The 25,462-nt window shown below is 42.7% G+C and overlaps 1 protein-coding gene across 2 annotated transcripts in view; it reads right to left on the minus strand.

Annotated features, from left to right (window-relative positions):
* Positions 1-1,755: 1,755 nt before the first annotated feature.
* akap6 (A-kinase anchoring protein 6) overlaps positions 1,756-25,462 on the minus strand; it is a 213,072-nt gene continuing 189,365 nt past the window's right edge. For both annotated transcript variants that reach the window (XM_042501072.2, XM_088087262.1), the window contains exons 20-23: positions 17,815-20,790; positions 14,563-15,813; positions 10,999-11,094; positions 1,756-8,523 (exon numbers count right to left, since the gene is read on the minus strand). In XM_042501072.2, the coding sequence (XP_042357006.2) occupies positions 8,479-8,523; positions 10,999-11,094; positions 14,563-15,813; positions 17,815-20,790 (4,368 nt within the window). In that variant the 3' untranslated portion in view covers positions 1,756-8,478. The remainder of the gene's footprint in view (positions 8,524-10,998; positions 11,095-14,562; positions 15,814-17,814; positions 20,791-25,462) is intronic.

Here is a 25,462-nt window from a genome sequence, read left to right on the forward strand (position 1 = left end):
AAAGCGACAGCGTCACACCAAGTTCAGCTCTAAAGGATGTTATCAAGGACAGTCCCTGTAATCAGGGACAAATTGATTTGCAGAGTGTGTGTGTGTGTGTGTGTGTGTGTGTGTGTGTGAGAGGGAGAGATGGCCACAGGCCTTTACATCCTGCAGAGGTGAACACACATCAAGGCTGCTCCTCCGCCTGTCCTCCTCATCATCACGCCGTCCTCTCCGTGTCACCAGCTGTGTTTTCCTGTTTCACACACTGACCTCCTTCTGATGAAGAAAACATTATCTGTAATATCTGCAAAGTGTGTGTTTACCATCCAATCACTTTCTCCAGATATCATTGTGCTTAAAACTTTCCATCTGAGTGCCGGCTGAAGAAAACAGGTCTGATTAAGGGCAAAGAAATGAATCTTTGGAAGATCAAAAAAAAATGTAATGATGCATTTGTGATGATTGGGGGCCTGACACATCGCTGACGGTTGAGAAAAACTACTGAACCAGCTTTGATTTTGGCTTTGTTTGCCCAACCTGCCAAATGCAGCCAAAACTTAATGCTGCAGGTAATATTTGGAAGGAACAACTGAGACAACACCAGCAACACAAAGAAAACAGCAGAAAAATGTAAAGTGGACAGCAACTTTGAGAGGGAGGAAAAGATAAATGTTCTCAGAACGTCACACGCTGCAACATGAAACACCACAGATCGAATCAACAGGCAGGTTTCCATCACAGATCTGCACAAAAGCCAGATTTTCAAAATGTCGCTAAAACACAATTGTGAGATGACTGTGTTTCCACTGAGTGATGTTCTGCAACTTCTTCTCTGGTGATAACATCCCAGTAACCATGGCGATGGATGTTCAAAACATCAGCAGCTTTATTTCTATTGCAGCCACCAAACTAGCCGTCATTATTTCCAATCCAAGGCCACGTAGGCGTGTTATGGAGCCATGATGGAAAGGCGAGCCCCTTATATGTGGGAGCGGCCACGTATGAGGGATTTCTGGGAGCTGATAGTCCACGATTTCACAGAGGAATTGTGGATTCAAAACTTTCTCAGAGTTATGTGATGCAATAACAGCTCTTGTAGCTCCTGCTGCATCATGGGAGCCAGTTCCTACTGACAAGCACATAGACACAGCATCACGTGACCTCCCACCATCATGTGACCTCCCACCATCATGTGACCTAGAAAAGACTAAGAAAAGTTTCCACTGCAGTTTCATGAAATACGGCTTTTTCCAGTCGCCTGGAAAACCTCCTAATGCGAGCGTAAAAACTTTTTTGAAATAAATCAAAGTTTTTTCAGAATTGACGCACTTCCATTAGACGTATTTTATATTCGTAATTTCAATTTGCGTAGTTTGAGGGTTAATGGAAACCCGCCTGGTGATAATGCAAATGCCAAAACAGGCTTTAAACCCTTAAAACAAAATGTATTTACCAAAAAACTCAACATCCAAATCTTTAGAGGGTCTTTTAGCTGAACCAAACACTGAACAAGACGACAAAAATGTTACAATAACTTTCACTGAAATTACACTAAAATTCTGAATTTTGAGTATGTTCAACGTGGCTTTGCATTTGTACGAGTCTTTATCCTTCCAACATCACGGCTCCGACCCATAACCCAAACCTCCAGAGGGTACAGTCATGACGAGGACTGAACTTTGTTTTGCTTTCCTGTTTTACATTTTGTTTTCTTTCACTTAAAAATACAGAAAAAAAACATGCAATAACAAAGAAGACAAAAACAGTACATTTTCCAATAAATTAAGTTTATTTGTCAACAGTTGGTTTTACATTGTAGTTAGCAGGAACCATGCAGTCAAGCTTTTGATGGCCGATACTGATAATAAAGATATTCCACATCACAGGTCACATACAGAGTTAAATAAACACAAACAACAAGCATTCCTCCCTCTGCATTTTACACCAAGGTTTCACACCTTTACATATATACACCAGCTCCACCTCAGCCTTGCTTTTTTCATTGGATTTTTTTTGTTGCATGTTTTCATCACCTAACTGGGAAAGCAGTGATTTTTAATTAACAAAAAAAAAGGTAGAAGTAGTAACAGTAGAGCAAGGCACACAATTATATTTGAAAGATTTCAAACCCTATTTTGTCCTAAACACGCACACCCGTCTCAACACCGATCCCCGAAAACCCCAGCGTCACTGCTAATCATCATTTCAGGAGTTTTCTAGAAAATAAAAAAAGAAAACGATACATGGTACAGTAGTGGTGTACATACAGTACATACAGCAAGTATTAATAACAACACACGTCCCCATCAACAGTCATCAAACCTCGACGCAACAACACCGCTTCAGCTTTCGCCAACTTTGGTCGTGTTGCATAGATAAAATCCAGTCTTGTTTTTATTATTTCTCATTTTTGGACTCATGGTTCAGCCGTCGGCGTGCAGACGCCGCTGCTGGCAGAAAGTACTCGGGCAGAGCTACGTTTGACCTGACGTGTGTGAATATCCATCGATTCAGAGCACAGTGACTTCTTCCACCATAGCAGCAGGTACATCCTTGAGTTTGTCACCAAACCTCTGAGCTCAGCAGTTTTTAGGACCATTCAGGACCTCAGAACGATGGCTGGTCGCATTAAATATCTGTGCATCCTTCAGAGGACGCAGCCTACAAACACACGAAGGCTCGCAGGATGAACATGTCCTTCACTAAATGAGATGATCTAACGAGGATGAGCAATACTTCCTCCCTCTAGAGGAACCCAAAGGTTCAGTAATGTATCAACATGGACGTTTGAGAAGAAGAAGTTGCAATTTAATGATTCTCAAAGTGGTACATGTGAGGTTTGACCCCGTCCTGCCTCAAGTGAGATTTACAGAAGATTAAACAAGTAAATACTAGATGGACTGACCAAAAATACTTGCAGAAACTATGTTCTTGTTCAGGTACTCAGAGGAAGCAATACTGCACTTCCCGACTTCAAAAAAGCATCATCACCACTTTCTCCCTCAAGAGGAAACTAAAGGTACGTTCAGGTCGTCATCGTCGACGGATTAAATCTAGACTTTACCGCCGAGATGCTGCATTTAAAAGAGAAATTTTAACATTACCTTACAGGAGTCTCAAGTACAGTAAAAGCATTTCTACAATACTTCAATTCTATCATGAGATAGAAAATAAGGTTCAAACAGGGCTGCAGTCAAGACCAACTTTACCAAGTCCAAGTTTTTGACTTCCAAGACCAAGTTCACATGAGTCCGAGTCAAGATCAAGACCAAAGGCAGTTGAGACTGCAGGTCTTTACGCATTCAATCAGACTCCGAAATCTTTGTCCAACACTGAGTTTTTGGAACAAGTAAGATTATAATTTTTGCAACAATATAAAAAAAAACACCATATTTAATGTGTAATGTTTCTCTGCGGAACCTTTTTTTTCAGATGATTTTAAAAACGCATACAAAAAATCACTCAGAGTGCAAAATCCTAAAGTCAGGACAGAGTCCAGAGCAAATCTAATTATGGTGAAATACACGCACATTTTAACCTCTGACGTCAGCGGCTGTGGGTCATCTTACTGTTAGCGGACTGTTGCATTGCTCACAAAATTACTGCAATGCCACGGAGGAAGAACCGGAGGGACGTTTATTTTTATGCAGCGTGTTGGTAGATTTGCGCGACTTTCTGTACAAATGAAGCTCAGCAAAACTTCAATCAGGAAGACTTTCTTTCATTCCTTCATTCATTCACGATTCTCTCTCCATCTCGATCTCACTGCTTCCTCCAATCAGCTGATTAGAGGCTCTCCTAGTTAACCAATCAGTCTTTGTCACTATCTCCATCAGCCAATCACGTTGCTGCTATCAAACTCTAAATCTATTCACCTCTCTGCTGCTGTCAGCCGTCATTTTAGGCAGAATCATGGCGCCCTCCTCTAACCCGTCACCTCCGGGACCTAGAGCCCAGGATCTGCTGAATCTCAAGCTACGACCTATGACCATCGGCGTCTATACGTAAGAACAAAATGTCATTGAAGTGCGTCAACAGTGTATGTTTCTGTGGTGGTGAGAAAAATGTGAACAAACAAAACGAGCCCTCACCATCGTCAGAGGAGCTCAAAGAGCTCAAAGTGAATATTTGCATCTACTAACATTTAGCAGAGCGTCATTTCATGCTGCATTTCTATTGGTCGGTCAGTAGACGCAGGTCGTAACAGCAGTCACGTGGTGAGATGGTCATCCCAAATTTCTGACAACAGCCATCTTTGAACCTCTCTCACTGTGCGACGTAGGATCGTCGTTTTAGAGCCACGACCAAACATATGGCCATGATTCTTTCATGATGGTCGTCTTTCTTCTGGGACAGCCCAAAATCTCACAGTGTTTACCCCGTTGAAGTAAAGGCAAGTGCACGACTTTGACGGAGTGGTCTCAAGACACGCCAACAACAGGTTTCAACAGACCTCCAAACTGAACAACAAATCGGCCCTGTGACAGTGCCTCAGATCGCAAACAGCCGAGACCGAGAAAAGTCCAGAAAATTCCAACAAGGCACGACACCGAGACAAGTGCAAGACTTCAGAAATGTGGTCTCGGGGCCAAACTCAAGCTTGAAACTGGACTCGAGTGCTCACAGCCCTGATTTCAACTGATCCACTATTAAACACCAAAATCCGTCCTTGTTTTAACGTTTTCTGATCTAATGAACTCATCCGCTGAATCATCTACATGTTGGTTCCACCTTTGCTCCTCACAGGCAGAACTTTCAATCTTAGTTTCTGGTCATGTGACTGTGAATAGAGGTCGAATTCATGTTTACACAAACACCTGACGCTGCCGTTTTTTTAGTCAGGACAGACTTTCGGTTAGACATTTCGGGGTTTTGACTTCAAATCGACTCTGACTGATCGGTGCACGACTTTTCTCTATTTGAACCCAAATCCTCAGTTCTGTTTTTCGGTCATAATCACACAGTTTTTAAGAGTTAGCTTCTATAAAAACAGCAGAATACAACTCATTGGCCTTATTGATTTTTTTTTCTTTTTTGTGCAAAGTTAAACTAATGTGGTTCTTTTAAGATTTCTCTTAATATTTGCAGCTTTTATTAAAACTGACTCAGTCTTTTGTGCTTCTCAACACTTCATCTGTAAAGCATGAAAAGTTTTTACAGCAAGTTCCTCCCCACCCGTTAACCCTTTGAAGACTGAATACATTGGTTTGATTTCTTTCAAAACCAATATTACAGAAAAATTACCCAAAAATAGGCAAAAAATTAAAAAATAATACAATCAAGAAAATTACCCCCCCAAAAGTGCAGAAAATTTCTGTGTGCATTGTTAAAATATATAATTAAAATAATTAGAAATATAGTTTTTAGACATTTTCCCTAGATTTGGATAATTTTGTAATAATTCTTCCCCCTTTGTAAGACTAATTTTTAGATCTTTTTGTCATCTTTTACTAATTTCTTGCAATTTGTCAAACATTTCTTGCCAAGTTGGTCATTGCCTTTACTCCCCATCAAACCACTCTGCTCAGGTTTCAAAGGGTTAAATACCTCTTCGTGGCAGCTTTGACAGAGTTCATGCTTTTAGAGATCAGAGGCCGTGTGGTTGTGTGTCTGCAGCGTGGTGCTGATATTACAGGATGACGAGCTTCTAACACTACAAGAGATCGACGGAGTCACAGCGACAGATTCTGAAAACTGACATCAACGATAAACACAGACCGAGAGTTTTGGAGGTCACATGCTACGTGTGCTGCAGTTTTAACAGTGTGTTTATAAGATAACAGGGTGAACACAACTGAGACGCAGCGAGAAGTCATGCAAACTGTTGTGTCCGAGCGGCGGCTGAACAACACTGAGGTAACTCCGGGAAACTACGGGAGCGGAGGACGAAGTTTGTGACGGAGGATCAAAGAAAGAAGAACAAAAGAAGTTGCCGGCCGCTCAAAGACTCAGATCTACAAGTATATTAACAGTGAATAACGGGACTTGTGCAAAAACTCGACTGACCTGGGGCGAATAACTCTGTCTGCCCCCTACTGGTCAAAAATAACTCCAATTACTAAAATACAAAAACCTATAATCCTGCTAAGATGTTAAAAGTGGTTTTATAGGTTGTTTTATAAACTGAACCTACATTTTGTTTCATTCAGACATTCAGTGTGACATTCAGATAAATCATTTGATCTACTTTTCTTCGGTTTACATATTTTAATTATTTATAACATTTTGATCTTAATGAGTTGAGCAATTCTAACATAAACTAAAAACATCCATTTAAATAATTAAATCGAACACAAATGACATGAAGACTATAAGCTCACAGAGTTTACCTCACTGACTTTAATAAATTCACATAAGTACCGTTAATTTCAAAAACGCTGAATTTACTTTAATAATGTTAATGTAATCAACATATTTGAAATACATGAAGTTTATTAACAGTAACTACATAAACTTTATGACCTTTAAAACCTGTTATAATAATAATCAAACATAAAAGAAAATTATCAACAAACAAACAAAAATAAATTAAAAAAACAACAAAAAAAACAAGGAAAATAATTTGGAAAGTGCCTATAAACCAGAATAATTTAGATTAAAAAAAGTTTCAATATGTAATGATGATAAAATGAAATAATGTTTTTTCCTAGCTTTTTTATTTTTGTTCCTGCCTTTAAAAAAAATGTAAATGTACTGATTTCTTGCAATTACTGGAACATTTGTTACCACATTTCTCATTGCCTTTTTTCCATGTTTTTGGTAGAAATTTGCTCAGGGTTCAAAGGGTTAAAGTCCTTGTGAAGGATTTCTGTAAACAAGAAAAGTGATGTAGCTCCAGTTATCAAAGGGTTAAAGAAAATAATGTAAATTCTATGAGCTACAGCTGCATACATTTAAAATATAAATTCTATTCATCTCAGTTTTATTTGATTTAATTACATAAATGCTTTTTATGTTAACATCGCTTGACTCAAATGGATGAAACATTTTAAAATATGTAAACCTCACAAAACAAACCAAACAATGTTTTTGAGCGAGTTTGTGTTTGAACATTTCTGTTTGGGAAAAACTGAGGAAGCGGTCAGTCAAATAAAATCCGTGAATTTTAAGTTTTAATTTGTGTTTGTTGGCTTAAAATGACTTTCCCAGCTGTGTCGATCTCTTCCACACTTGTCACACCTTTAGTGGTCATAATTCTGTCACCTGTTTTTAGGGATGTAGCTCGGCATCTCGCTAGCGACGCAGGAAGTTGACGCCTAATCGCCGTAAGTCAGCAGGTCTTTGTGCGACCAGCCTCCATTAAACCGACGGCAGCAGCGAGAAGAAAACACGACGTCCGTCTGAGTAAACGTGTAAACTTCAGCTGATCACAGGTCAGTTCAACACCATTTCCCTGAAACAGTCACATCAAAGCTTCCTCAGACTCAGCACTCTGTTTTATTAAAACGCCACGTGAGTGTATCTTAACCCTTCAAAACCTGAGCAAAATGGCTTGAATTCTTTTTCAACCTCAGAGAAAGAAATTACCCCAAATTAGCAAGAAATCAATGAAAAGTTACAAGAATATAGCCTGAAAATTGGAATAAAAAAAAGAAAGAATTTTAAATATATGATTATAATAATTTCTAATTGAAAATGATTCTTTTGGATATTTTCCCAAAAAGACATTTTTAATGTCATTTTTTGTCATCTTTTCCAAATTTCTTGCAGTTTGTGAGGTATTTCTCCCGCAGTTACTCACTGCCTGTTTCCCGAGTATTTGAAAGAAATAAAACCAAATTGTTCAGTTTCAACTGATGTTGATCCAGGTGTCAAAGGGTTAAATTGGCACGATTCGAAAGTTTAAGTGTCGTCTGAACTCTGAAACCACAACAAAATAAACTTAAAAATAACAAAAGAATAATAAAGACTGGGCTGATTCTGAGCTGCTTTCACTTAAACCTAAAGGTCGTCCTGTCGGAAGAGTTTTTTCTTGTTTTTCGAGTAAATATTGTAATAAAGTAACTTTGTGACTCATGAGTGAAATATTTCTCTACAGCTGCTGAAAACATTGTTTTAAGTCAGACATTTCTAAAAAAATCAATTTGGTAATCACATTTAAATGGTTGCTGTTACAACATTATTTTCCTCTGAGCTCTTAAATCTTTAAATCTTAAATCTTTGTCACATTAAAACTGTATTTTGAGGTAAACTCTATATATTGACTACAGGCTACCTAAAAAAAAAAAAAAAGCTCAGCCAAACGGTAAAAGCTGCTTTCTAAGCGCTCAGAGACCCTGTAGTTCGAGACGTTATTATTTCTGTGAGAAAGTGGAAATCAGAATCACCCTGAACCTGCTGGAGGAGTTTTCAGTCCAGTTTCTTACACGATCTGTTCGGTTACAGCAGAGAGATTCGGGAGATCAGAGGGGGGTGAAACGGCTCCAGGAGCAGCCGGAGAGACAAACCCAGGAGAGAGATCAGCTCAGCGGGGAGGAGATGGAGAGAGCTCCCTTACAGCTGGATCCTGGAGGGTTCTGCTCCCAACGCAGGAAGTCTCTGGATGGAGGGATGGATGGAGAGAGAGAGAGAGGGAGAGAGAGACTTTTAAAGGTTGGATGGCTGAGCATTTTTTCATGTTGACTCCCTGGCAATGTTTAACCCTTTGAGACTCAAATTAACAAGACACAGCCAAAATAATAGTAAGAAATCAGTAAAAACTGTTACAAGAAAATTACCTGAAAATAAGCACAAAAAAAAGTTTGAAATAAAAAAATAAAAAAGAGTGAAAATGACCCAAAAAGGGCCCAAGGTCATTTAAAAATATTCGTTTATTTTTTTCTGCAACATAATTTTTAAAATAAAATTATAGTAATATAAATATCTTTTTTTTTTTTAGTTTTTGTATATATATCTATTTATTTTCTTTATTTCTTAAGAAAATAATGTTGAGGTTGTTTTTTTGTCACATTTTATTGATTTTTTTTATTTGTGGGACGTTTCTTCCCAAGTTTATTTGTCCAGTTTATCTCATATATCGAGTCGTGTTTTCAGTAAATCCCAAACGGACGGTCCTTTCTGACGGGAGCTGAAATCAGATCTACAGCGGATAATCAGTCGATTTCTGTTTGGCTTTTCTATTAAACTTTCCAAACGTGAGTCAGAACACAACCTGAACACACACACACGCACGCACACACACACACACACACACACACACACACACACACACACACACACACACACTGTGTCTCTCTCCTGTGTGTTTTGCTGCAGACCTTCTGCTGTCTGGGTCACAGAGCACATCATGAGCCGCATTCACGATTGCTTTAATTGCACCTGTGTCTGTGTACAGTGTGTGTGTGTGTGTGTGTGTGTGTGTGTGTGTGTGTGAACAGGTGGGCTAGACTGGGGCACGCCATGGGGGTCAGGACCAGCTGTATGCATCACCAATATGATGTGTGTGTGTGTGTGTGTGTGTGTGTGTGTGTGTCCTTTGTCGTCGGTCTGTGTGTGATGTGTGTATGTGTGCGTGTGTGTTTGTTTCTCTGTGTGTGCAGCGCTTGATTTTGCACTTTCATGTGTGTATTTCTCTACTTGCATGTGTGTATGCATGTTTGTCCTTTGGTGTGTGTGTGTGTAACATGTCTGTCTAACCTGCAGCTGTTGGGCTGTCAGAGCATCTACCTGGACTCTCATGCCCTGCCCTCAGGGGGGTGTGTGTGTGTGTGTGTGTGTGTGTGTGTGTGTGTGTATGTGTGTGTGAGAGAGTGAGAGAGAAAGAAGGAGAGGGAGAGTATGGGAGCAGTAGGTTTTGCTTAGCCCTGGAGGCACCTAAAGGGTGGCCACATCTCTCTCTCTCTCTCTCTCACACACACACACACACACACACACACACACACACACACACACACTGTGTCAGTGACGGCCTTTGTTCGTGTTCAGCAGCTTCCTGGTTTGATTTGAGTATAAAAATAGAAAAGATGATGAAACTAAAACAAATTCTCGGCTGGTGTGGCGCCTGGATCACACGTGACGACGGCAGAATCATTTATGGGAAAACTGGATGAAAATATTCCAGGAATTTCATCTGAAATGTTCATGAAAGAAAATATATCTTCATCTGTGTTCTTCTCTGTAAAAGATTTAAACAATTTAAGAGTTCTCAAAGATTTTACTTAAAGCAGGTATCACCAACTAGCGGACCCAGAACAAAACTTCGTCTTATCCGGACACGTAGCTGAGTTGTAATAAAATGTGAGAATGAGAACAACATTTTTTAAGGAGTAGTGCTGGGCGATTAATCGAAAAATAATCAAAACCGACATTCAGAACCTGACATGTCCAACTGCCTCTCTGACTGGAGCAGTTTTACAAACTGTCTTCCTCCTGTGAGATTTTTGCAACAAAACACCTGTCATTGCGCGACCCACACGCACGGAGGTGGGTATTAATAGCGCCCATACCACTGGTCCATCACATGTCGAGGAAAATCTCACGCCAAAACACAGCGAGGGCAGAAGTGTTGAACAATCATGTAAAAAAAGTGAATGACTTTGACTGTAGAACAGCTGAGTGTTTGACAGCCACAGCATTTCATCATTGCGGATCAAACAGCTGATGGTCCGACCGCAGCGCAGTGAGACAGACAAACAGAGCAAAGCAAAATAATCATTCATTAATCGTAATTGAGGCAAAAATGTTCAATTAATCAGGTCACTCTGAAGCCGAGGGGCCCGATGGCAAAAACACTGTCACCTTCAGATTCAAGCCTCGACTTTGGAACGACCTGAGGGGCCCCACCTGAGGGGCCCCACCTGAGGGGCCCCACCTGAGGATGTAAGGCTGCGAACTGGCTCATAAGGGGGGGCTCAGGGCCAGACCTTTAAAAGTGATCAGTAAAATCTTAAAATCAGTTCAAAAACGATTTGCGAGCCAGTGGAGGGAAGCCAGGATTGGAGTGATGTCGTCTGTTGAAATCAGAGATATCACCAGATTTTCCTTCTTTTCTTGCGCATGTGTGTGTTAACTCACTCTGACTGCTTTCGTTCTCGAGGCGGGCGGTCTCGCTGAGGCTTGGCTCCGTCCCTGCGCTGCTCTCGTGTGATTGGCGGCTGACTGAGCTCTCACCTGAGATGGAGAGACGATAAATAAAAACAAGAATGGATGTGGTGAGAGAAAAAGAAAAGAATGAACAGAACAGAAGTCAAAAGATGGAGATCGATAGACAGACAAGGGAAAAAAACAAGAAGGGAGGAAAAAGATTGGGAAAAGAGAGACAAGAAAACAGAGAAGTCGTTCAGTCACATGAAGGCAAATACATGATGCAGCTGAGAGTGAGAAAACAGTTTTTCATCAGGGAGAGAGAGAGGTGGCGATGGATGGCGAGGGAGCGAGTAAAGGAGACAGACAAACAGGAGAAGAATAAATCAAAACGGCATTATCGGGCTGAAACGCTGTTTGTCTTTGTTTTCTAATCGGCTTGTTCTTTCTTTGAGCCCAAACTGATGAAAAGTTGCAAATTAAAACAACGCGCATCAGGCCGAAAACAATTCTCTCCCCAGCTCCACCCCGCTCTCTTAATTGGTTCAGGACTAATCGCTTTGTAAAGACTTGTGTAGCTATTATGCCTCCTCCTCCCCATACAGCCACCAACGCTATAAACTCACACACACACACACACGCATGTGCAGTCACGCTTACATGCACACATACATGACTGCACACGTGTTAGAAGCACATCTACCCCCATCTTCGCAGTTTCTGTCTTTTGTTAATGAATTTATTATTCAATGAGAAAGCTACACTCACACTGTCCTCAAATAAAAAGACTTTAAAAATATATAAAATATCAGATAAAAAATATATAACAATATAAAGTGCAAAAGATGCAATCTAAAAAATATATTAGTAGAATATTAAATAACACAAAAATAAATATTCAGACAAACATGCACCAAAGCCCTGAGGCAAGGTGATTTTTCTTTTTTGAGGACAATTTTGGCCAAAACTTAAGTATGAGATATTATCTCCTACCAAGAAGAAATCTTTAAGGTTGTTTTGAGAGTGAGAAAGCCGTGCAAGCTCCGTGAAAGATACAAAAGGCAGTGAAAGTTTAGCCAAATGCAGCACAGAGTTTCCCACGCAGTCATTTATTTATGCCGAGCTGCAACAAATAAAACATTTGACGCCACATATAGATTTTCTAGCACTATTGATACCGTGCTGCTATTCACAGCACAGCAGAGCGTACTGTTGTCACAGACGGAGCAGCAGAACACCAGACGCAGTAAAACTGTTACATTCACTCATTCTGCTTCTCCTCTCATTCATCGATCTGATCAGCTCTGACCAGATCAACTGATCAATTATCCACACTGTGACTCGAGCTGCTGCTGAGGGCTAAAAATAACTCATGGTGAGTTTCGCTTGTGCTGGATTTACAGACCGGCAAAGAATTTAGAAAAGAGGCACAACATGATTTTAAAAAAAGGGGAACATAAGAACACATTATTAAAAAAAAACAGGAAGTTTGTACTGATGGGCATGTCCAATGGGCATGGAAGGCATATTTTCTTAAAAAATCACCAAAAATTTGAAAGGGAAGAAAAAATTTAATCTCGAGGCAATTTGAGTCATGTTTGTGAAATAACCTCATTTAGTGTGTTCGCAGCAATTTCCCCTAAATCAATTGATTTTGCTCAGATTTGCTGTTATTGTCATCCTGAGTCATCAAAATAGTCCAGACCTTTATTGCTGTGAGGTGAAATGAACGCTGCAGCACCTCGTGGTGACTTGCGGGCCAGAAATCTGTCTCGGAGTTATTAAAGTGACGGTGCGCTTTTGTGCAGTGAAAGTCTTCTCACCGCACTTTAAAACAGCACAGAGGACATGTGGGCCGCATTAACATGCACAGTGTGAGAAACAACTACAGGCTGCTGTGAAAGAGCCCTCTTCAGCTGAGCCCTGTTCCTCTTTAAGAGAGCACGAAAAAGTTGATAAACAGAGGAGGGAGCAAGGTTGCAGAGATGGTAAAAAATGCCAAAGTCATTTGCATAAGGAAATAGAAAACTTAAAAAGAGCACAAACACGCTAATTCAGCGATGAAATGAATTGAACGATCACTGCGGGACGGGGAAAAGCTCTTAGCTGATGAATCCTAATGAAATCTGACTGATAGTAATTATGCTGATGTTGTTCTGTGGACCTTAACCTTTTAACTAAAAAACTGAGAAGTCTGCAAATCCCTCCTTCCATTAACACCTGAGGGAGGAGAGAGGGAGAGAGGGAGGAGGAGGAGGAGGAGGAGGAGGAGGAGGAGGAGGAGGGAGGGGACAGGAGTGAGAACATAGAAGAAGAAAGTGGAAAAGTAAAGAGAGAGATGAATATACGACCATGAGAGCAGAGAGAGCAGCGGCGTTTCCAGGATTTGGGGACATTGGGAGCTCTGAGGGGGATCCTCCTCTTTGATGAACAAACTCTATTTTTTTTGCTTTTTATGCACTCTGGCACCTTATTTACCCTGAAAAACTTTATTTTTGATTTGAATTATGAATTGTGATATTAAAAATATTAGTAGTTGTTCATAATTAGTAGAGAAAGAGGGGCTTTTTATCATGATTAGGGACTGTTTGTTATTTATGGGCGGGTAGGGGATGGTTCAAATAGGGGGAGGCATGTAAAAAAAGTCTACAAGCACTGGGGAGTGAATTTTTCTTTTCTTTAAAAAAATGTCCTTTTTTGTTTTTTTTTATAAGAAATTCTCATTTATTTATTCATTTTTTGTTTTACTTTTTGGAGATTTTTATTTTTATTTTTTTTTTTACATTTTGTGATTTAAAAAAAAGAATGTTTTTTTTCTTTTAATTTTTTTGTTGATTTGAAAGAAGACATGCCTTCCAAACCCAAAATCAAAACAAAAATGTCCAGATTCACATAATTTATCACAGCCACAAACTGTAAAATCTTGTATTTTTGTATTAATATGTATTTTGACCATCATAGGATTTTCAAATTTCTGACGGTCCCTTAGCACATGGAGTGCGACGTGTTGGATAGATCCGGGACGGAGAGCACAGATGAGGAGAAGAAGAGAGAAGGAACGAAGGAGAGTTGATGAAAAAAACAGAAAGAGGCAAAAAAATAGAGGAACAAAAAAAATAGTAAAAGGGGTGAGGAGGAGAGGAAATGAAAGTTGGAAGACAGATGAAGAGAAACAAGATGAGGGAAGAAAAGAAGGGGAGGAGAAACAAGAAAAAACAGTAGAAGAAGAAAATGAGTGAAAAGGACATGAAGACAAAGGTGAAGACGAGGAAATGAGACTGGAAAAAGAAGAGGAGGAGTGTGAAGTGGAGAGGGGGAGGAGAGAGGGTCAGGAGGAGGACGAGGAGGGGAGGGGAGGTTACAGATATCAGCACCTCTCACGTCCGTCTGGCCTCAAAAATGGAAATGAGAGAAACGCACAGCGGCCTCATTACATTCATACCCACTGAGGGGCTCGGCTCGGACTAATACCTGGAGTAGAGAGGTGAAGTGCAGTATCACGGTCCTGTATAATGTCCTGAGATAGCAGATCGGGCTAAGACGTGGAACACTAACCTGCTTCTCCGCCGCTGCCTTCGCTTCCTGCTGCGAGCCGCTCCGCCCTCTCCTTCCCTTCTCCTCCTGCTTCACCCGCCGAGTATCCACCTCTCCTCGCCTCTCCCCCTCCTCTCTATCTGCCTCTCTCATCGCCGAGCAGTTAATTTTGGGATTAATACGCGTGGCGGTGGTGGCTGCCTCTTTTGAGGGATTTGTAGCGGAGCTGCAGACACTTATCTTGGTCATTACGGCGCCCATATTGGATTCAAGCGCTTTAGTATCTGCCAAACATTCGGCTGCGGAGGAGTCTATCGGGGCGACACGCGCCCGGGGATTAAGATAAGGAGGCCCCTCATTACGACTCCTCTCCTCCTGCGGCGCGCTGACACTCGCAGCGGCCGCGACTTCTCCTCCAGCGACATCACAGAGGAGGTACGGGTCCTCACCTCGCTTCTCTTCCTCGGCGCCAGAGGACACGGGCGGAGGAGAGGAAGGGTTGTCAGCGTTTGGTTTGGAGCCGGGCCCCCGGAGAGAGGCGGGGACGCTGTTTGAGGGCGAGGAGGAGGAGAAAGAGCTGTAAGGAGGCTCCAGGAGCGGAGAGGAGGAGCTGTGTGTCTCCTCTGTGGATCCTTGGAAATACACCTGATCCTGCTCGCCGTCCTTTGAGGGGGACAGGTACCTCAGACCTGGTTCGGAGCTCCACTCCTCTTGAGACAAATATTGAAGATTGTCGCTTGTTTGTGAAGGCGTGTAAGTCAGACTGTTCAGGTCGTAGCCAGGGTCCAGGGAGGGCAAAAACTCGGAGTTTTCCTTCAGAAAGAAGCGCCGTGGTTTCTTGGTGAGCTCCATGCTGTAGCAGAGAGGCGGGCCCAGGTACACCTCCTCCGTACAGGCTGCAAACAGCATCTCCTCGTCCCTGATGTCTGGACTGGGCGGCAGGGACAGAGACGGGCTGGTGGGCTCTTTGGCGTGGCCCGCAGACGTTAAATCGAGCGTGCAGAAATTCTTGGAGTCGAGGTTTGGAGAGGAGCGTGTGGAAGACGGAGCAGAGTTCGATATCTGCAGTTTGGCGAACGGCTCCGGGCTCGGGCTGTGGAGGCCTTGTGTCGGCGTGACGTAAGTCGGGATGCTGTAGGGCGCCGGAGTGGAGCTCTTCTCCTCAGCACACTGGCTGACCTCGCCGCAGTCGCTGTCATGGGAGGACAGAGACAAGTAGGAGTAGAAGTCTCCTTTGCGGAGGTGGAGCGGCCGGTGGGAGTGTTCGAGGACCTGAGGAGGAGAGAGGAGAGTTTGTGAGGAGCGTTTTTCAACTTATCTGAATGAAGGCTGGGCGATAAATCCATCTTATCGATTCATTAGAATTTATGGTTTAGGAGTTTTTTCTTTAACTTCCTTTGCTGCTCTCTTTGGGCTTCCGTAGTTCATCGTGGGCTGTGCCCTCGCCACACACACACACGACCAGCGCTAATGAGAATGAAGACTACGGCTCCAAAACAGGCTCAGTCTCGTCAGGTGTTTGGAACTGGTTTGATATTGCGGCGTCAGATCTGGAACAAACCAGAGTCCGCTGCAAAGTTTGTTTAAAGGCTGTTGCAGCTGAAGGCAGCAGCACGACCGATTCATTTCAACATGTCAAACAGAGACAGCTGAGAGGGAGACGTGTCTCACTCTGAGAAATAAAAAGCAGCCGACATCAGTGGAAACATTTTGTGTCCGGTATGACAGGAAAGCTGCCCGCTGCAAAGCTGTTACTGATGCATATCGCTGAAGACACGATGGCCATGTATGCAGAGGAAAAGCCTGCAGGTTTATCCACGTGCCGAAAACTATCCACCCTCGGCGACGTGCTACCAGCCGCCTCGCCTGTACAGCCGAACACGTGAAAAGACCACAGAGAGTTGAAAGGGGACGTCATTTGACTCCACAATAACAGGCCGATGAACCACTCATTTCAAAACAACCAATAACTTTATTTGTTAGCATGAAACTAATGTTGCACGACGGTCGTATGATTTTAAGGCTGGTCATTTTCAATACTCGACGGTTTCAACCGCAAAGCTGTACAAAATGCAAAACTGACTTCATGCCCTCTACGTTTTTCAGTCTGCCTTTGTTTCTTTTATTTGCTAAATCGTAAATCGAGTTTGGTGTGAAAAACATTGTATTTTTAGGTTAATATCGCCGAGCCCTAATCTGAATGGAGGATAGTAAGAACAGAGGGTGCTGAAACTGTAAAGCCCTCTGAGATGAATCTGTGAGTTTGAGCTTTATCAATAAAACCTGAAAGGCAGAGCCAGCAAAACTCTGCAGAAAAACTCGGACACATTTTGCATTAATTTTTTGTGTCATCGAGGTGGGCGATCTAGTTTAGATCTGGTCAGACGGAGGGAGGTTTACCACAGCTCATCTATAATAATAATAATCATAATAATAATAATAATACACACATTATTTTGACTCAAAGGTGGTTGAAAACAACCTTTAATCAAGATGGCTGTGCACAAAAAAATGAATTACTGAATCTTTCTGTATTATGTTATAACTTTTGTTGAACTTCTGTGTTATGCTTCAGTTTATCCATCTTTGTTTCATTTACAGTTGTTTATTTTATTTTATTTAGTTAAATCCTGTGCTGTTTCTATTTTGATTTAGACCAAACTCCTACTGTCTTGGATCTGATTTTACACTTTGTGCATTTATATATATATATATATATATATATATATATATATATATATATATATATAATGAGTAAATGGACTATTTTAACACCAAACCATCCAAGAAACCATTAAGAGTCAATTTGCATATTAAATATATTTTACACTTTTACAGGAGGAGCAAAGTTTTCTGCCTGATTTCTTTCTTCTTTTTCAGAAATAAAAAAAATGGAAACTGATTAGCTTTTAGATGGCTTCACTCGCAAAAGATACTGTAGAAATTAGTCATTACATCCTAAAAGTTATGATCTGTGATGCGATTTATTGAATTACTCCAACTCACTGAACAAATTAACTGAGATAACTTTTGATACTTTTGGATTCGTCCTCAAAATGTACAGAATATATGAGGTCAAATAGGACAAATACATGTTGCATCTTCGGAAGTATTTGGTAATTTCATACGTTTACCACCGACAGCAGCAGCCATGTCGAACTGTCTCTGTTAAATTGGGGTTTTGTATTTGCAATAAAACATTTTGATTGTGTTTTTTGACTTTTTTTCTATACTTTTTTAATCGGAGTTGTGCATTAAAGCTCGATGGTGCACCTTGTCTCTGATCTGTGTCAGTGGCGCAGGACTCTGGTCCGCGTTGGACTGGTTGCTGTCGCTCTGGTTCGGCTCTTCGGGCTGACTCTCTTTGCTCTTCAGCGCCAGTGACGTCATGTCAATGATCTCCATCACAAAGTCGTGCACGTTCTCCTTGCTGTCGTCCACGCTGCGGGGCCGGAGGTTGGAGGGGGAGGGGAGGAGGCTGCAGCAGGAGGAGTGAGAATTGTGCCGTTTTCTGGGTGGCAGGGACGAAGCTTTGTCCCTGACTTCCCTCTTTGTCTCTTCCGTCACAAAAGACGAGAATTTGAACTTCTCCTGACTGGTGATGGACTTCCGTCCTCCGGCTGCTGGCCTGTGCAATGCATCATGGGATCTGCAGTCCTCGATGGGTGAGAGAGAAGGAGGCGAGGGGAAGGAGGAGCTGTGGCAGGGCAGCTCCCCTCTCAGCTGTCCCACTAGAGAGGACGCACGTTTGGACAGGAGGGGGAGGAGCTCGCAGGACGGCGATGGAGAAAGCTGATTGGTTGGTTCGGTTTTGACGATCAAGTCGCTGACGTCCTGAACCGTTTCTCCTGTTTTGGCGAGCACGTAAGTCTTCAGCGACTCTCCTTTCTTTGTGAACACGCTGGACTCCTCTCGGAGAAGCTCGTCGTCCTCGTCTTTCCCTTTCAAACAGCTCTGGTCCACGTTTCCGTTCTCCACGTCGTCCACAAACTGGCTGATGTAGCTTCTGGTCGCGTTCCTCCGGTTCTCCTCCTCCTCCTCCTTTTCTTTCTTCTCTCTTTTGTTGTTGCCGCTGTTACTTTCTGCTAATTTGGAGCGGTTTTGAAAGCAGTTTTGGTCCTTGCTGTGAGACGAGGAGGTGAAGGAGGAGGACAGGTTGGTGCCACACTGCAGCTCGTCTCGCAGACCTGCTTCTGATTTAGAAGAGCAAGACGAAGCTCGAGGACATCGGATCCAGCTCTGCAGCTCCCTCTTCATGTACTCCAGCCCCAGGACATACGAGCCCTCCATCTCCTCTTCGTCATCGTCCTCATCGTCATCGTTACCAGAGGAGCCGCCGCTTAGCCTCTCCTCCTCCTCGTCCTCTCCGTCCCGAACCCCGAGCTCCTCCTCTGTGAGCGTGAGCGTGGAGGACGACAGGAGGTCACTGTCGTCCTCGTCTTCATCAGTGCACGCTGACGTGTAGGAGACGTTCACCACCAGACTCAAACTCGCAGCGTCTGCCTCATCCAACCCTTGTGCTCCTCGGCTGTTTCCGTGGCAACGTTTTCTGTAAGAGCTTGAGTTGGCGTTGGCTCCTGTGGCGGGATCCAGGAAGACGTGGCGTTGATTTCTGAGCATGGCGAAGTCTTCAGACCCCAGAGAGGAGTCCTCGGCGCTGCTGAGCTCCGTTAGCGACGCCGTTGCTGAACTCTCGTTGATTAGCGATGGCGGTCCTTTCCGTGAAATCCCAGAGAGGGGGGCGTGTCGACCACCGAGCGAGGGCGAGGCGGGGAGTCTGCTCCGGTGTGACGAGCTGCTGCGGAGCGTCATGTCAGAAACGCTGCGGGTCATCTTGGCCTCCAGCGGGCTCTGGATGTTCTCCAGACGTTTCAGGAGGTCGAGAGTTCTTCGGCTCAGCTCCCCAGCGGACGGTTCTCCTTGCACGCTTTCGTTCTCCTTTCCGGGTTCACCTCCGTCCAGCTCCCTGCTCAGTCCGAGGTCCAGCTCCCCGAGGCTGGCCAGGCTGCCTCCGGTCTCCTCTGCGCTGCGGCACGGGGCCAAGCAGCTCTCCAGGGAGGCGCTCCGGTGCAGCTGGTCTTTGGAGGGAAACAGCTCCACACCCAGAGCCAGGAGGGACTCCAGAGAGGAGCCCTGAGATAAAACCGGAGAGGAGGCGCGGCGGCTGAGAGCTGGAGGAGTCTCCAAACCGCTCAGCTGCTCAACTTTGAACCCTGTGATGTCACTGCGGGACATGAAGGGCTTGGAGGAGTCCACACCGAGTCCTCCCACCTCGAAGTCAGAGTCGGAGTCAGCAGGAGTCAGGATTCCACGCCCGTTGATTAGGATCTCCACCGCCTCGCCTCCTCCTCTCTTGTGCCTCCTCCTTTTCTCTTCCTCTCTGTTTCTTCTGTTCTCCTCTCTCCTCACTCCTTTCTCCTTCACGTTCTCCTCGTTCTTGGCTCTTTGGTTGTGCCTCATATTGTCTTTGTGCCGAGTCACGTGACTCCCATCATCCTTCTTCTGCTCTTTTTCCTCCTCCTCCTCCTCGTCACCCTGATCCTCCTCCTCCCCCTGGATTTCAGAGTTTGCCGTCGTCTCCGTGTCTCCTGTATCACTAACGATGCCGCTCTCGCTCTCTGACCGCCGACTGCTCACCGACTGGCCGCTCCCTCTGCCGCTCTCCCTCTCGCTGTCCTGGTATCCTACGTTTCTGTCTCCTCCTCGGCTGTTTGACATCAAACCTCCCACGAGGTCTGGCAGAGATTCGATGGAGGAGAATGAGGAGTCCTTACTCAGGCTCTTCAGGAGGAGGTGCTGTTTCCGTTTTCCTGATTTGGTTTTGTGCAGCAAGGAGGAGGAGAGAGGAAACTGAGGCTGTCGGTATAATTCGACAGTATGGATGCTGTACACCTGGTAGATGTTGTTGTTTGGGCGGAGAGTTTGGGAGGTCGCATTCGACTGAACCTCTGAGGAGGATCCACACGTGCTGGACGTGGTCTCAGGATTTAGACTGGCTGGGACACCGGATTGAATCCCATCGGGTTGATTCCCGTTGGACGGAGCGCTGTCCGAAGGCAGGTCTGGCTCTGAGGGGAGGTTGTGCATGAGGTCGGGTTCTGATATTTCTTGTGGCTCAAGTTCTGTGATTGTCATATCCGTTTCATCCCACTCCCAGGAGTCATCCGGCGGCGGTGCCACTGGACCAGCGGGGACGGGGCTCATCTGGTGGAGGTCGACGAGACCGGCTTCCAGAAAGCTCCCAGGAACCTGCAGGCAACAGGGAAGAAAGAGAGAAAAAACATGTTTGAAAGTGTTCAGCGAGGATGACGAGGAATCCCAGCGGCTCAGCTGCCGAAGCACAAACCGTAAACCCACAACGTCCAAAGTTTTAATCCTGCTGCATGTCCAGCCTCGTTTTTCTCTTTTGCTCTGTTGCCAAAAAGAAATATCTGAAAAAGTAAAAAAATAAAATAAAGTGCACTCTGAATGAACTGGGTCACATCTGCAGCAAAGAAAAGTCCCCAAATACAGCAAGGGTTCATCGAGGGTCTTACGTTTATGCAGATACAGTACATTTTACTTTATATTATAATTATTTGTACTGTATGTGAGGACCTGGACAGAAAAAAGCATATTTTTCTCTTTAAAAAACAAACATTGAAAAAAGGCCAAATCACAAAAAAAATATTTTTTTTTCCGTAAAACTCACCCTCATAAAAGTTAAAGACAAGAAAAAAGAGGCCAAAATTTTGGCAGCAAAATAAATAGTTATTTTATTTGAAGTTGCATTCCCCTTCAAAGTCATGGAAAAGTCATGAAAATGTATCAGTAAAAATGTGTATGAACCCTGTTTTTTTTTACGCCTCTGTGGACGCCACACACCAGACGTCACCTCCCCCCTCCAATGGTGGGTCATAAAAATAGCCGCAATTCAGCTGTAAACTGTTACAAAATTATAGAAATGAGATAAATTACAGATATAAATTATATACAAGGTTTTCGTGGGTCATCAAATACTCGATTTGATTGGATTACGCTGATTGATAGCCTCTCCCCTCAGCGCTGAATGTGTTTTTGAATGCGTCTGCAGTGGCAAAACCCAGTTCAGTCATTACCCCCATCTCCCTTATCAGCACAAGGGGAATAAACACAAATCTAATAGAAATTCATTACACAGGCCCACTAACACACACACACACACACACACAGAGCCAACTAGTTTATTAGATTAATAGGCTATGAATGGCTAATACGAATTACCCCCCTCTCTTGTTAACGAGACGCGGAGCAATTTGTATAATTATGTCTGTGGAAGGGAAGAATTCCTGTGTCTAAGCATATTTTTAGACAGCCGAGCTTTCTGAAGGCTTTTGATTACGTATTTACTTTGGGGTTTTCAGCTCCGTGCTCTTTCTCTCAGAAGTCGTTTTTGAATAATTCATCGCTTTGTTCCAGAGCGGAATAATTTGTGTTGAGATTTATGAGCAATTGCTTTGGGGTGGGCTGATTTTACTCTTTTTTAAATGATCACAGAACGTGTTCTGTCAGAGCCGGGTGTCAGTGTGTCTCTTTCAAAACGGCGGCCCGAGTCGAGACGGCGCTCTCGAGGAGAGGACACGGGATTTTCAACACGTCTCTTTAAAGAGTTCGGTGCCAAAACAAGATACATGACATCTGAGAAAACATCACCTCCACTCCCACAGTGTCTGATGGCACAAAATACAACATCCTCTGCACTTTAAATGATAATAGAGAGCTGCATTTCTTTTTCAGCACTTATGGACGGGACCCTCTGGATTTAAATACAGGGTTCATACACATTTTTACAAATACATTTTTTCATGACTTTTCAATGACTGTCAGGCAAATTTTAAAGACCATTGAAGAGAGATTATCCATCTATCTGAAACCACCATCGATACTCCTTATCGGTTCTTTTGTTTTTACTATATAATGGGTTAGTAAAATACATATATGTTTTTTTTTTTATTGTTTTCTTTAAAATTTTAAATTGGAAAACATTTAGGCTATTTTATCTTTTTTTTAATTCGTGATTTTTAAGTAAACTTTTTTTGCAATTTTTTTTCTTTAAACATATTTTGTTAATTTTAAAAAGAGCACATTTTTGGGGTGATTTTAAGAATAAGGTTTGGACACCATCTTTTCTTTAAAACTCACCCAAAGTTTCACCATTTATCACAGCCAGAAACTGAAACTATCATCAGAATTTAAAATTTCCAAAGGTCCTTGAACACATCATGTGTTATTGTACAGGTTTGTGAAACAAAATTCCATGACTTTTCCAAAACTTCCAAGCTATATTTAGCTTTATATTTAGTTTTATATATAGTAAATTTCCCCTCCAACAAGCCAAATTTTGGCTTCACATCTGAAAAGAAGAAATGTGAGCCATTAAACCCTATTTTAGAAATATCCCAGAAATGAGTGTCAGTTACATGAAATAAGACGTAACAGATTTCCCGTCCAGAATCAGGAAAGCTAAACTTGCTTCAAGGGATTTTTTGAAACTTATTGATTTAGGACTCAATAATTGCCTAATGGACTTGTTAAGATTGAGTTTTCAGCTGTGAATTAAGTGGTGAACACAAACACACAGCATCTCATTTCTAAAGTTGTGGGCGAAGTCTAGTAATGCTATTAAAAATTCATTAAATTCTGTCCACTTTACAGCAGCCAGGAGTCCCAGTGTGGTACCCGAGGACCTTAAAATCAAAAATATTTGTTTGTGGTGCTCAAAGTGCCAAAATAATAGATTTGAAAAAATCAACAGTGATGTCTCTTTCCAGAAATCATGACACGATTACTGGAGATAATCTACAGACTTTGTTGTGAGCAGTTTTTTAGCTAATATTCTTGTCACCCTTTGCATTTTTTTTGCAAGTTGTGGGAGATTTCTTTCATTGTCTTTTTCCCCATGTTTGTGAAATCAATTTGCTATAGCTTGTGAAAGGCGTCTGATCGCAGCAGAAGAAGACTGAGGTTGATCCAGGTTTCAAAGGGTTAAAAATTGACTTTCAGGCCATTAAAGGGTTCATCCTCTGAGAGTGGATTCAGTAATTTGGTGTCAATCTGCCTCACAACGTGCTGATTTACATGAGAAAGTTGCTCAGCTTTCCTCACTGTGACTCTGCTCACATGATCTCAGTGTTTCCAGCCGCTCCACCTTGCTCTGTTTACCTCCTTAATCGCAGCTGCTGACAGTGTTTGTGTGTGTCTGTGTTGGTGTGCATGCCAGGGACCTGCGCAGTGTTTTTTTGGGTGAAAACGGGAAACTTTTTCCCATTAGCTGTGGTTTGACTGCTCCCATTTGTTAGCATAGCATCTGCTGGAAGGCCCAAGGAGAGCGGAGCTATCTAGCAGCGTCTGGGTGATTATTCATGTGCCTGCGCTCCTCCAGGAGCTGCCGCCGCTGCTCCGGTCTCTGCTGGCTCTCTGCTGTACCGGTTGTCAAAGTGCTGAGGGAGCCCAGCGTCACCGCTCTGATTCAAAATGAATAGAAGCGCGCAGATAAATCACCTCTCCATGCAGAGTGGAGGAGCAGACAGGCTGCTTTGAATGTAATTGCAAACGGTGAATGAAAACCTCCATATGTTGCTCATAACGCCGCTCAGAAATATATTTCATAATCGCGAGGAAAGTGTTCTAAAATATAATTTCCATATATTACATCTGACTAACAGGTATACCTGCTGAAACTTCATCCCCACAACGCCCTGCAGCTTTCATTTAGACTCATTTACATCCAATCAGTAACAAAACAGGATCCTTCATCTGCTTTATGAACCTGTGTACATGCACCGACACATGTAGTCACTGAAGAAGAAGAGAGGAAAACGTCTCATCGCAGCGCCTCTGATACTAAATCACACGGTCAAAATGAACCATTAAACGCTGTCAGCTGAGAACGCGGCCGCACAGAGTCGATCTTGGTCTTATCATACGATGCTGGAAGGTCGGACAGCACCTGCTGATTGCAGGACGGCGTCAGGTTGAAACGCGGTCGGTAACAACATAACATAAGCACTATGTTTGTGGGCGGGAAACGGTGGGCTGATCCAACAAACCCCAGACTTTCATGCGGGACACCAATGTTCGCTTCCCATCTGAAAGTGATGGTTTTCTTCCGACACCTTTGTAGGGCTGGACTAAAAATTATGTAGTGATATTTTAAGGCGATATCTTGATACACGATGTATATCTTGATATTTTCAAATCTCCACAAAAGCACTTTATTAATGCTGACACTGAGAGGCAGAATCAAACATTACAATTTGTTTTTTTAACCAAATTCCCTCTTTGATGTAACATTTTTGTTGGAATGACTATTTTGCAAAAATACTAACACAATTTCATTTTTTTGATCAATAATCATGAGTAATGTGGATATAATGACTATATGGGTAAAGACAAGTATTAAAACAAGTAGAACTGTCTGATAGGTTAAGGAAACATGAGAAAAACCATAAGAAAAATGGTTCAGGTCATTTACTGTAAAGCAGCTTTTAAAATATGGAAAAAAACACCATTTATTCCACATCACGATATAACAATATCTAATACCTAAGATGATATATAGTCTCATATGTTGATACAAAATAATACCTTCATGTTTCCCAGCCCTACACCCTACCATGAGCTCATGTGCGTCCTAACAGGAATGCCACGTGGTTACAATCAGGTGAACTGGTCGACATTATTTCAGTCAGTCTATTAATGTGCCCATAAAACCGCAACTTACAGTCATCAGTTATGAACGAAGGCAAATCATAACTGACAGAAGAGCAAAATACAGACGCTCAAAATAAGCCTGCTGTCTTATGATCTTCATGTGTGGCTTTAGTGTATAATTTACTTTCTAACTTACTTAGCTCAAACGCAAACTATGTCCAGACCTTACGTAACTTTACGTTAACGTCAT

Source organism: Plectropomus leopardus, chromosome 14, assembly GCF_026936395.1.
Source record: "Plectropomus leopardus strain MGB_pleo_1.0 chromosome 14, ASM2693639v1, whole genome shotgun sequence".
NCBI classification, from domain to species: Eukaryota; Metazoa; Chordata; class Actinopteri; order Perciformes; family Serranidae; genus Plectropomus; species Plectropomus leopardus.